The sequence below is a fragment of the Borostomias antarcticus genome, assembly GCF_949987555.1.
Source record: "Borostomias antarcticus genome assembly, contig: scaffold_374, whole genome shotgun sequence".
NCBI lineage: Eukaryota > Metazoa > Chordata > Actinopteri > Stomiiformes > Stomiidae > Borostomias > Borostomias antarcticus.
This window is the reverse complement of record NW_028176715.1, coordinates 15,001-27,603: the sequence shown is the minus strand read 5'-3', so window position 1 is coordinate 27,603 and position 12,603 is coordinate 15,001. Positions and strand designations below refer to the sequence as shown.

At 47.5% G+C, this 12,603-nt stretch overlaps 1 protein-coding gene across 1 annotated transcript; it reads right to left on the bottom strand.

The window, feature by feature from the left end:
* Positions 1–2,210: 2,210 nt before the first annotated feature.
* tbx18 (T-box transcription factor 18) lies at positions 2,211–8,470 on the bottom strand (the record flags this gene model as incomplete). Its single annotated transcript, XM_084462196.1, has 8 exons — positions 2,211–2,752; positions 2,889–2,983; positions 4,307–4,371; positions 5,415–5,582; positions 5,983–6,154; positions 6,362–6,463; positions 6,850–7,027; positions 8,242–8,470. The coding sequence occupies 8 exons, from the start codon at positions 8,468–8,470 to the stop codon at positions 2,211–2,213; spliced, it is 1,551 nt and encodes a 516-aa protein (XP_084318322.1).
* Positions 8,471–12,603: the final 4,133 nt, after the last annotated feature.

The following is a 12,603-nucleotide window of genomic DNA, read 5'->3' as shown; positions in this document are numbered from 1 at the left end:
GAAGTGCTAACGTCCCCACCTCCGCCAGGGACCGCTGACGCGGCGGCGGCGCGCGTGTTTCCGTTCGTGTCCGTGTGCGCCGGCGTGCTCGTGAGCACGTCTCGTCTGCGCTGCGAGTAAAGGCTGAGCCTGGCAGGGGTCCCGTCAGCTGTCACTCAGAAACGGCAAGCCAATCGTTCTTGTGTTCTAAAATAACCTCCTCCCCCTTTCCCCCCCCGCCCCCCTGCATGTGCTCTCGTCTCGTCAGCCCCCTCACCTTCAGCCTGACAGGGGGGGACTTGGGGGGGGGGTCTGGAGGACAGAGGAGAATCCGTTGTGTGTTGGGGGGGGGGGGTACAGTAGACCAAGGAGTGTTGAGGGGGGGGGGTGTTGAAGCAGGATATAGGACAAAGAGGAGAGACGAAGAGGAGCCAGAGGGTGGTAGAGGGGGGGTCAGGTGGGTACAGGTGGGCATGGCTGAGCTTTGCGAGAGGCTGAGGGACACGGAGGGGGGGGAGGGGGAGGGCCGCGGTGGGTGGCGTGGCCCTGAGGGGGCCCAGGGACCTAAACGGGGCACACGGGGGACTGACCTCTGTGAGGTCACACACACCCGGTGACACCCTGCCACCTGTTTCTACACACACACACACACACACACACACACACACACACACGCACATACGCACCCACACGTCCCTCCACCACAACGCACACTGTTGTATAGCGTTAAGCAAAAGCGAGATCGGACTCAACGAACAGTCTAATCAGCATTCGTCAACACGTGCATGACAAAAACACGTGAGAAGGTGTGAGAATGTGCGCGAGAGTGTGTGTGTGCAAGTGCGTGTGTGCAAGTGTGTGTGTGTGTGCACTGGGTATGCATGTGTATGTGTGTGTGTGTCCGGATGTTCCCATCTTTACATTTCTCTCTGTCTCTGTCGGTATTTTTCATTTATTAGGCATCCTAAGCCTGTAAGCCCAAGCTTCTGCCTGGTTTAGCACACACACACACACAGCAACTACTTTGATGTTGCTAACACAGAACACACATGTTACAATACCAACTCCTATGACTGATCCTATGCTCTCCCAACAGATGTTATCTACTGTAGCAGTGACCACCCTCAAATATCCCCCCCCTCCCCCCAAAGCTTCTGCCTTGTTCATCGCACACACACACACACACACACACACACACACACACACACGCACAGCAACTATTTTGACGTTGCTAACACTGAGAACACACACATTACAATACCAATCCTATGACTGACCCTATGCTCCAAGACCACCCTCAAATACACACACGTCCAGAAATCAAGGCCTACACACACCCACATGCAGACGGTGACAAATCAAACTGAATCACATGAAGGGTCATCTTTACTTGTATATATATATAATATATATATAATATTTTTATTTGGCTCAAAAAAGGGGTCATTGTACGTCTTCAACTTGGAGGCCAGCAGATAGCTGTGTGTTTGCATGGAAAGGTTCTCAGTTTCGGGGGGAAAAGGTTTTAGTTGGCTGGACCATGATCTGGGCAGAAGGGTTTAAGCAGGTGCATGGGTATGTAAGTGCGAATGAAGGGTCACATAGTCCTCTATATACATGCCCCCCCCCCCCCCCCTCCCCACCCCCCCAGTCCCAACGTTACACCGTAGAGCGGGTTAGGGCTCACTGTGTGTGCGGCGAGAGATCTGTCCTATCGAGTCGAGGTCGAACCGTAGAAATAGAAAGTGATCGAGTCATTCTGGGCCTATAGGTTTCACCTCAGCAGCTCAGAGCTAATACCGGGCAGTCATGTAATACCAGCCTCACACGTCTCTCTCTCTGGGTCAGGTCTCTCCGATGTGTTCTTAGAGGCTTGCGCAGGACCACTGAGTGGTTATAGCTGTTCATAGAGGTCTCCTGTGAGGAAGTGCTTCTTAAGTGTGTCCGGTCCAAACACTCTTTTGCTCCTCTAGGATTTGATCCAGGCCCGTATTCAGTCCAGTCTCTCAGTGTCGGCGTCTACGTGGACGTCTCAGTATCTCCCTCTACCAGCCTACTCCTCGAGACGCTTGAGTTCCCTCTGAATATACTTAGAAAACACCGGTACCAAGGTAAAAATATCCTTCAGTGGAGTTTGGACATGGCTCTCTTAGTGCTCACAGAGGCTGTCCCCTACCCTCTCCACACCTGCAGTCTGTTTCCATAATGACCACAGGGGTCAGGGGTGAGGTTCAGCCCATGTGGGCGGTGACTTGTGAGGCCCCTCCCCCCGGCTGGTTGCCAGCCAGCCCCAAAGTCCGAGAGTCAAACAGGAAGCCCTGTTGGCCCCCACTGAGCATGCCCAGGCTGTCCGTTAGTGTTCCGCTGGGGGAGGAGCCGAGGAAAGGGCTTTGATGATTGGCCGCGGCGACAGCGGCCATCTTGTCTGGGCTCTGCGCGAGGCGAGGCGACGGAGGGAAGGTGTAACCATAGAGACCATAGGGAGGGCTGTGAAGGCGGAGGCTGCCATAGCCCTGAGGGGAGGGGTTAGGGAGGTAGCCAATCTGGGAGGGCGGGAGGGGCAGAGAGCAAAACCCGTCGCTCTCATAGGCTGACGGACCTCGCGCAGAGTGGAAGGGCTCCGGGGGGTTGCCATAGCGATGGAGGGCGTGCGTGGGGCGGCCGCAGGTGTAATCTGGGGGGCTGAGGGGGCACACTTGGAAGGGGGCGGAGCAAGGTGTGGAGGAGAGAAGGTGAGACGTCGCCCCCATGCCACCGTGGGGCCCTGGGATTCCTGTGGAGGGAAACGCAGACCGACAGGACCGTGAGAAATCTACCTCAACAACTGAGTAACCACAATCTGCTCCTTCCTGGTCAAGCCGGCGCTCTAGCCGCCGAGGCAGACAACGCGAACGGACGGTTTCTCTGACCTTGCTTGGCCATGCCAGGGATGTCCTCAAACGTGAGGGTTCTCAGAGACGGCCGCCAGAACGCGTACGACTCCACCAGGGCCTCCAGACCCATCCTGCAAGCACATAAACACACCTCTCAGAATTACAGTACACTCGTAAACACAGATGCGCACACGGGCCCTCGTATGTCAACACAATGTTCTAGCAACTGTTGGAGCAGCCACGTGCCCCGCCCAGGCCGACATTACCACAGCCAGCTGGCGGCCATTTTAGCTCCCGGCAGGGGCCTCTCACCGTCTCCATGGAGACCACAGGTAATGAGGGGCATAAACGCCACGTCGCGATTGGCCGCTGCCAGCCCTACGCTCCGAGGTAATTGCTTTCACACGGCTTTTACAGGCGAATCAGAACGAAGGAGCAGGAAGCCGCAGCCGGGATTTATGAGGTGGGGCTCACCCTCCTCCCCCAATCCCCCTTCCATCCACCCCCCCCAACCCACCCATCCCCACTCCCCCTGCACCTAGGTGGGGTAAAGGGGTGCTATGGCGGAGTAATGCGAGCGCTCTGTTACCCCTCGTTAGCGTGGGGATAAAAGTCCTCCCCCCCGCAGGGTCGTAGCCGCGGTGATAATTTAGACAAGCTGTCCCGAGTGGCTCCGTGCGCTCCAGACCAGCCTATCAGGGCAGGAGTTTATTTAGCAAACTGCTTAACTCTTCCTGTAATATTTAAGGGGGAGTTTTTTTCTGCCTTCCTGAGTTTAACTTTTATAGGGTCACTCGTCAGGGTCTCTCGCTTGTCCAGGTTGCCTCTCTCTGCCTAAGCCTGTCTTTCCCTCTCTCACCCTCTTCTCTCTCTCTCTCTCTCTCTCTCTCTCTCTAATGGTTTCTGTGAAAGCCCCAGGAGAAGGTCTGTTTCAGGACCGTAGGAGTTTTACTGCCGTGTTGTTTTAATGCTGTGTTTATATATATGTTTATAAATGTGTTTATATAGATTTTCTTCAGGACAGTCATGACTTTTATTATTCTACTGTTGATGTTTATGTTCCCGTGGCTCGCTGGAATCCGACGCTCCATTTGGGATTGGGCCGAGGTTAGCTCTTTCCCTCTCAAACTCTGTCACCACTAATGCATAACTCTGTAAACGAATGTGCTCTTGAATGTTACTCACACAATCGCCATTGTGCTTACGATTCTGAAACTGTATTAACGTTGCTATTCTTGGGTAACGTTATGTTTTAAAAACCCATTCAATGGTTGGTTGTTCTTTTTCACAAATAATAAATAAAGAACTTGTCTCCCTATAATAGTTCACCCTAATGGCCGTGACTAAAACGGCTACCGTGCCATAATACAGCACAGCTCTGCGCTCTGCTCTGTTGTTCTACTCTGATGCACCAGTGAATCATGGGAAAATCTGTGTTGTCAAGATCAACTCACCGGTTTCTGCCCGAGTCCCTGAAGCCTTTGGCAAACGGGTTTCTGTCGATTTTCAACCGTGTGATCTGAAAAGACAAAAATCACATGTCATTAGAATGTCAAGATGTGTTCAGTTTTACAGTCCTTCATAGTACAATGTTCTCTGTTGCCTTTTCAGTTGAAACGTAATGTTTGGGGTACAAGCATTTTCTTGCACTTTCTATTTAGAGTTGTTTGAAATAATGCCAGTGTTGCACACAATTACTAATTATTCATATGCCAAGTTTACCAAGTTATTATTTATATGCCAAATGTAGAATATGCTATTCAAATATTATAATAACACAAAATATATTGTATTTTTACAAATGAACAGCAGGTTAATTAAATAAGGCTCTACTACTTTTAAGCATCAAGTATCTTATCTTATCGTATCTTATAACAAATGAAGATACTTCATTGTGTTAGTGTGTGTGTGTGTGTGTGTGTGTGTGTGTGTGTGTGTGTGTGTGTGTGTGTGTGTGTGTGTGTTTGCCAGCGCTTATTTGTACGTGCGGATGTGCAAGTGTGTGTGTGAATGTTGGTCTAAGCGGTCATGGATTTGCGTGTCTGTGGGTGGTTACATCGGTCCGTTTCTGTGACCCGTGTCCGTAGGAACTTTTATAGGTGTCGCCCCTTCCTTCTGACTCCCAGCCATTATTCTCAGTAAACCACTGTGGCCAGCTCCCCAGCTTTGAGCCCACTAACGCAGCCCTCCACTCCCCTCAAACAGGCCAGGGTATCCTACTGTTCTGTTGCTCCCCTGTCCTATAGTCTCACACACTCTACAAACAAACGCTTGTGCGATAGACCAGCTGAAGGCTCAGTTACTGGTCAAAATCTGAGATGTAATTCAGTTTCACTTCCTGGTACTTGGTTTGGACAAAATGTCCGCCAGGCACATTCTCCTTCATCTCTGTCAGTCTCGTTCCACAGTGTCCCTTAGAACCTTACAATGCAATTCACTCACACACCGTTACACGGTCCAGAGAGTGAATAAAACCGAGACACTGAGATCTGCAATGTTATTATTATACCTTGTCCATAAACAACAACACACTAACAAGCCTCTCTGTTGTGCACAGGTTACCTGTTGGTTTTGATATGCCGTGACGGTGGTGAACACAGTCTCCGGGAAGGAGAATGTTCTGGTGCCTTCTCCCAGAGGGACAGCCCTAACCGGGGACAGCTCCTCGCCACACTCCTTACGGATCACATGAACCCGCGGCTGGTATTTATGCATGGAGTGCAGAATGATCTGGAACAAAAAAAACATACAGCCTGGTTTTGAGAGCACAATGACGCAGAGTTACAACAGCTACAAAACACACTGATGGATGGACAGGCAACCTGCAACACGCACGCACACGCAAACACGTGCGCACACACACACACACACACTTTTCTTCTTTACACCTCACACAATATACATTTTATTATAAATAAATATCATCAAACTAAATCAATGATAATTAGTAGGCTATGCACTCATTTTTATTAGGCTTACACTGAGATTATATTTCTAATTTGTCAAAAATGGTATCAAATTAATTTGTTTTACGTAGGCCTACAATACGCTACTATAGGCCAATATCAATACCTAGCCTAAATGAAGATTTTAAGGGAAAAAAAATTGTTGTACTGACAGGTAAACTCACATGTCCCTGGTCGTCCAGCTCGTTGTTGGTCAGTTTGAGTTTGTCGAAACTGATGACTTGACGCATCCACGTTTCACCGGAGGCTGGCGAGTCCGGGTGGATGTACACGCGCGGTGGCACGGGTGAATCCGCGTTTCCTGCTACCATCCACTTCGAGCTGTGGTACACGTACCTTCGTGTGGGCAAAAACAACACAGGGAAACGTCAAACGAGTGTTTTTTCTTTCGGTGGTAACATTTGCGGGGTGACCTTCGGTGTTGAGAGGTTAGGCATCCAAACGGTCTTCCCCAAAAGGCAAGACCAGGCACAACATCCTCCTAGACAGACCAACGACCGCTCCAAACCACCGTTTGTTGAGTTCTCCCATTAGTTCTCTCACCTGTAGCGTTTGTTGTCCACCGGGATGATGTCCATGGCGATGTAATACTGCTGATGCGGGTCCAAGCCCCCGATCTTCACGCGCATGGCGGGAAACATCCGCCTAGAGAAATGTCAAAATGAATCACATAGGCCTAATGATGCACAGTTAAACACATTATTCACTCCTCAAACGTATTACATTTAAGAAGAGCTACATTTAACTTCAGGCATTGAGCCTTATTCTGCATTAATGCAGTCTAACCGAAACTATTCATTAGGCTATCTGTAGGCTAATAATTGTTGTTAAACGATTATAATTTAGGCTATTATCAAATTGTACGTGTATTCGTTTTTATTTACAAAAGGCCTGTAGGTTAGAGAGGAAATTGGTATTCTGCAGCTATTTAAACCCATACTAAAATGGGCCTACTTAATGTTAATGATTCATTGAAGTTAACCCTTCTTTTTTTCATTAATTCTCTTTATTTCCCCTCTCTCTCCGCTCACCTTCCAGCCTTAGTGATGATCATTTCTGTGCCGATCTCGTGAAACCGTTTCCACAGGTCGGCGCCCTGCAGGTCCACGCGCATCTCCTCGCCGGGCCCGTTTACCGAGGGTGCAATGACTGGCGGCGCGCAGTGGGACTCCGGTCGCGGGCTCTCCAACAGCACGTCCTCGCTTTCTGCTGCACCATGAGTGATTAAAGACTTTATTAATCATGACCATTTAAACAGTGGTAGCCTATAGCTACCTACACTAGGTCTATACGTTTGACTGTGAATAAACCTATGAGGCCTACTCCTTATCTGCATCCATAACATCCTACAGTTCAACTAGGCCTACAACTGCAGCCCACTCATATAGGCCCAGACAGAAGGGTTGTAGTTTACTGTTTATCTGGCTATTCCTTTTGCATCACGCTCAGACCAAAACACCAAACTGTCACGTCTGTCAGTGGGCTAAATATGTTGCTGCATAAAAGCAAAGCAAAATGGTTCGGTCTGGGCTATCAATTAGCCAATTTCGACGAACAAAAATAGGTTACTGATATAATGAAAAACGTATTTCGCAGATATAGCGTTCTGTAGCTATAAACTACTGTAGCCACGGATATTCTTGTAGGCCTATGTCAAAATGAGTGTTAAGCGCCCGTGTAAATGCGTTTATCGTCGCTTGGTAATTGGCGTGTTTATGATTGTAACAAGACTCATAAAGAGACTCACATTAGTCATATACGCACAACCGGTCATATTTACAAGACCAATAGCCTAACCAAATATGATATCACATTCTGCAGTAAAATTGTGGCAAAGTAATTATTGTACAGCCTACTATTATTTCACGTCATGTAATTCTATTTCTCGGATATTGATTTGATGCTGGGGAGGGCACAAGGCCTAAATACATTGGCCTACCTTTAATTAGAGTATTATCCTACACTATAATTAGACTAATGGTCATGCTCTATTGACAGAGGCCTACAATTAATAATGATTAAGCCAGTCAATATTAGGCTATAGATTATCAATTTGAAATGATAGTGATAGATAGGCTAATATAATGATCTTATATGCATAGCCTACTATAAAATCATCATTGTTAAATAGGCCTACAGAAAAGAACAATAGCCTATAAATAACGGCAAAAGAAAAATAATCTAGTGAAGGTATCAAAGCTGTAGGTAGGCCTATATTAATGTAGGCTAGCTCTTGGCTGTATTTAATTTAGCCAACAGTAGCCTAGGCTATACAAGTTGTAGAAACATAGGCCTACATTAGAACGGCATTCTCAAAACAGTTGTCGCATCACTTTTCTAGTCTAGAAGGTCTTAGTCGTGAGAGTATGTTAATGGTCAGCTAAACCGTGTGTCCCAAGTCAAGGGAGATGTAGGCTACTTACGCGAGCCGTTACTTGCGCATTCTATCTCACTACCCCGGTCACTAGCGCAAGCCCTCTCTGCTCGCTGCCCCGGGCTCCCGGTAAGGTCAGAAACCGCGGTCCCCTCCTCGAGGCAACTCCCGGTGTCCTCCTCGAGTTTGCGTCTCTTTTCCGCACCGATAAGTGCCTCCACCGAGAATGCATGCGCCTTCACGCTTAGCGTACATGGGGAGCGTCGCTTCTCTGCCATTCCACCGATCGGAGAGGTGCAGAAGAGAAAAGCGCTGCTAAAGAAAAATACAAGTTCTCCCAAAGTGCATCCACGATATCGTTCCCTGGTGCTGTCGTTGAGACAGTCCTCTCTCAGTTACGGTCCGCGTGTAATACTGACATTGAAGGACCAGAGAGTGGTCGAGGTGAAATAGCTCTCCGTTATCTGTGAGTGTGCGCGGATGGCGATGCAGTGGCTCGGGTTTGGGAAAGTGTCAATAATCAGAGGTTCGAGAGGGCTGGGCAGTAATCTGTCAGTCACTGTGTAGTCTGGCCAATTGGAGGCCCGGACCTTGCTGAATCCCTCCCACTTGAACTGCTCGTGCCGCCTTATGAGGTAAAGAGGGATCGTGAATGAATCATGTCTCCGGTGCAGTCCATGGGCATTGCGCGCATTTTCACGCCGTGCCCCTACATGCTCTGCATATCTGGCCATTACCTCCTGTACGATAGCCCCTTGAGAGAAGGACATTTGTTGTTATATGATCAAATCCTCTCTCTAATCAAGTTAATTAATCTGATAAAAGGTTTTGGGCCCACAGTCATCTTTGGAGTTATAATAGACTTTCCCAACTCACATCTCCATGGATACACTTTTGTAAGCTACACTTGTATAATTTATAACACTGATAATATTAGGCAATTTAATGATGATAAAATAACCTATAAAGTTGAAATTTGTTACTCAACCTGACATCAGATAAGCCGCTGAAATGCTGATGAGGTGTTTAATGACTGCATGGTGCATGGAAGCTTTTCTGTTCACAGGACGTTTGGAAATATCCCACTCTGTCCAGGACGTGTAAATTAGCGCGTGGTCATGCGGGGAATGCGTGTCCGTTTCGGCCCGCGCATGTGAAGACATATGGAGCGAGCCTATAAATAAACAAGTGCGAGGACAGTCCCGCGGATTCGCTTTCACTCCTAGCGCAATGTACACAACCCCGGGGAAATATTATAAACAACACGTCATCGTAGTTATTTGCTTTGAATTTAATGTAAATGATTGAGCGTCAGGGAGAGGTCGATGTCATACACGATTGCATACCCATATAGGTTATCAGATCAAACACTGCTCTATGCCTGTACGTTTCGTGGCTAAATTACATTTAGAATCATGCCTTTGAGCTTCGAAATAAGCTCCATTTGAAATGGGGAGTAAAACTATTCTCATGGTTTATAAACACAGATGTGTAGATATCCGTTTGGCACGTGCAGGCTAGGCTAATTTGAATGCATTAAATGAGAAATGTTCCTATCTAAATTAAAGAAAAACATTTAAGATTAGTAGTTGTAGCCAATCAATTACTTGTCAATAGCCTAGGCCTACAAAAACTGCACCAATCATTTAGACCATCCAATTTCGAATGAATATCTCAAGGTTTTGTTGCATTAGAACTAGGCTATCAACCCATTTGAGCATTTCATTGTACTAGGCTACCTGTATTTTGTACATTTGACAAATAAACATACCTGGATATTTATAATCTGTATGTGCATAAAGCTCATTAGGCTAAACAATTTCAGGATAGATTTAGACTTATGGTTTTCTGCAAAACATATGCATTTCTATTTGCAAAGAAACCAAACACAACTACTGCATTAGCCTACATACTAAAATAAAATGTGTGAGTTTAGAATTTAATCAAATTAAAATGTCTGGATGAACATAATTCAAATCAGTTAAGAATTAGGCTGCAATATTATTTTAAGATATTTTAATAATCACTAGGTGCAGATGAACGTGTGAGGGGCTCCAAAAGAACCATTCCTGTCTACAAATTCTGGGCTATGCATTTATAAGCTATGTGCTATCGATGCAATCTCAATATTAGTTTAATTCATTCTACATTTTAAAACATTTTAGAGAAAGAAATTAAACAATAGCAAAAATCCGTTTGCATGTTTGTAACAATTTGGGAATCAGGAAAACGATCGTGTGTTTGTGTGTGTGTGTTTTAATGGTCGTGTTTTGTCGCCAGGTATACAGTAACATAGGCTTCAGTAGGCTACACCGAGGCTATACGTGCAGGAGGACTGTGCCATCTGCCGTCTACCGGGGCACACAATGCGCTATGGGCCCCAGGAGGAGGAACGCAGCCCAGGAGCCCCCCACAGGGGGTTAAAGAGGGAACCACGAAAGCACCTCTGACCCATCAGCTTCTCGTGCGAGTGTTATTGTAGTGACCCGGATGATAACGGTTTATATTCTCTCTGATACTCCAGATAACATAACCTAAACCAAAGGATATAGGCTACACATTAGGCTACATGTCGATGAGTAATGTTACTCCCTTTTCCAATGGGGGGATTATTTTGTCACATTGTTTATTTAAGTTCACAGGATTCCTGATATAGACCATTGTGTTTTAATGATGAGAAATGATGGTTCATATTTTAGCATATGGAGAGACCTAAAACGCTTTCCCGGGACTTCAGAAATGAGTAGATTAAATTCATTTTCAAAGCTCTCTCTATCTCGGGTTAATCTAAATGCAGTCATTTCAGGCTCCCGGTCGGTCATTCATCTCGTCGGAATTCCAGTGCAATCCATTGCACGCTAGGTCTAGCCTACTTTTCTGACAACACGAAAAAAACGGACTGTTTGACTGAGCCATCCACTCATACTATGAAATACAGTGGACTGGAACGCACTGTTAATAGGCTACACCGGACTAGCTGATATGAAATCCTACAGGACATAAATCAAAATGAATTACGTTTATAGCCTCTCCCAGCAACCTATCCGGCTTGGAAACCCACAGCCTACAGGTCCGTCTTCGGTCGCTCCTGGTGAGCAAAAGACCGTTACGCATGATTAGCCAGCCTTCCTTTGCCAGTCAATTTGGCTGTAGTAGCCACGGGCCCTACATTCAATATAGAACCTTTATATATTTCCAAACAGCGCATTGTGGAGCTGAAAGGGCTTCTATTTGGAACCGCAGGGTTCTATGGAAAATCTTTCAGAAAATCTTCTATTGTTACAAATATGTGTGTAGGCCTACAGTAGGCTATAGCAGCCGTTTTAGAGTAGGATAGACCTACAGTAGCTGTGTCTTTACCTCCTTAATTCTGATTTTGAGATATTCTGTAGACAGAAAGAGTCTGCATCTTCTCAGATCTGGAGGTGTTGGCTGTTTAACATCGGTATGTTTATTAAAAGAGTATTAGAATGGACTCGGTAATCTTTGACATAATTGCGCGCAAGCTTTGAAGGCTCGTTGAGCATTACTGCTGAAGCAGGGGAGTCTGGGTAACATATTGTTAACAGTTATTTAGCGCGTGCTAATGGGCACGTGGAGCGCCGCCATGGCTTTTATTGCGGATGTGGCATTGCAGGGAGTGTGGGTATAGAAGAGGTGTGAGAGAGGGAGAGAGAAAAAGATGTGGGAGATGTGTGCGCGCCTTGCCAACTCATTCTTTCCAGTCACTCTTAAGTTCAGCGGACATCGGCGTTCCGGTCGCCCACACCAGCAGCCTCTCCCCCGGACAAGGGCCTCCAGAGCTGCCGGAACCCCAGAATGAGTCCACTGAGAACCTCGAAACGGGAAGCAGCACGGAGGCGTGGGCACCCTCACTCGCACCAGTGAGGCCGAGCCAACATTCTACAGCAAACGTCTGACGCCACTGTATCCTCGTGAAGGCCTATTTCCTCTCATCCAAATGAAATCACACGCAAAACCGCCCGTGACCCCTAACCTCGTTCATAAAGTTAACCTTCCAGTGAAACATGGTATTTATTGATGCGCTCGATAGAAAATGATGCATTTATGAAATTTATATGTTTTTTTTTATGATCCGGGCCGGGTCTGGTTGCGAGCGACGTCGACCCACACCAGCCCATCACGCGCATGGACGCCGACCCACACCCAGCCCATCACGCACAGGGACGTCGACCCACACCCAGCCCATCACGCACAGGGACGTCGACCCACACCCAGCCCATCACGCACAGGGACGCCGACCCACACCCAGCCCATCACGCGCAGGGACGTCGACCCACACCCAGCCCATCACGCGCAGGGACGTCGACCCACACCCAGCCCATCACGCGCAGGGACGTCGACCCACACCCAGCCCATCACGCGCAGGGACGTCGGCCCACACCCAGCC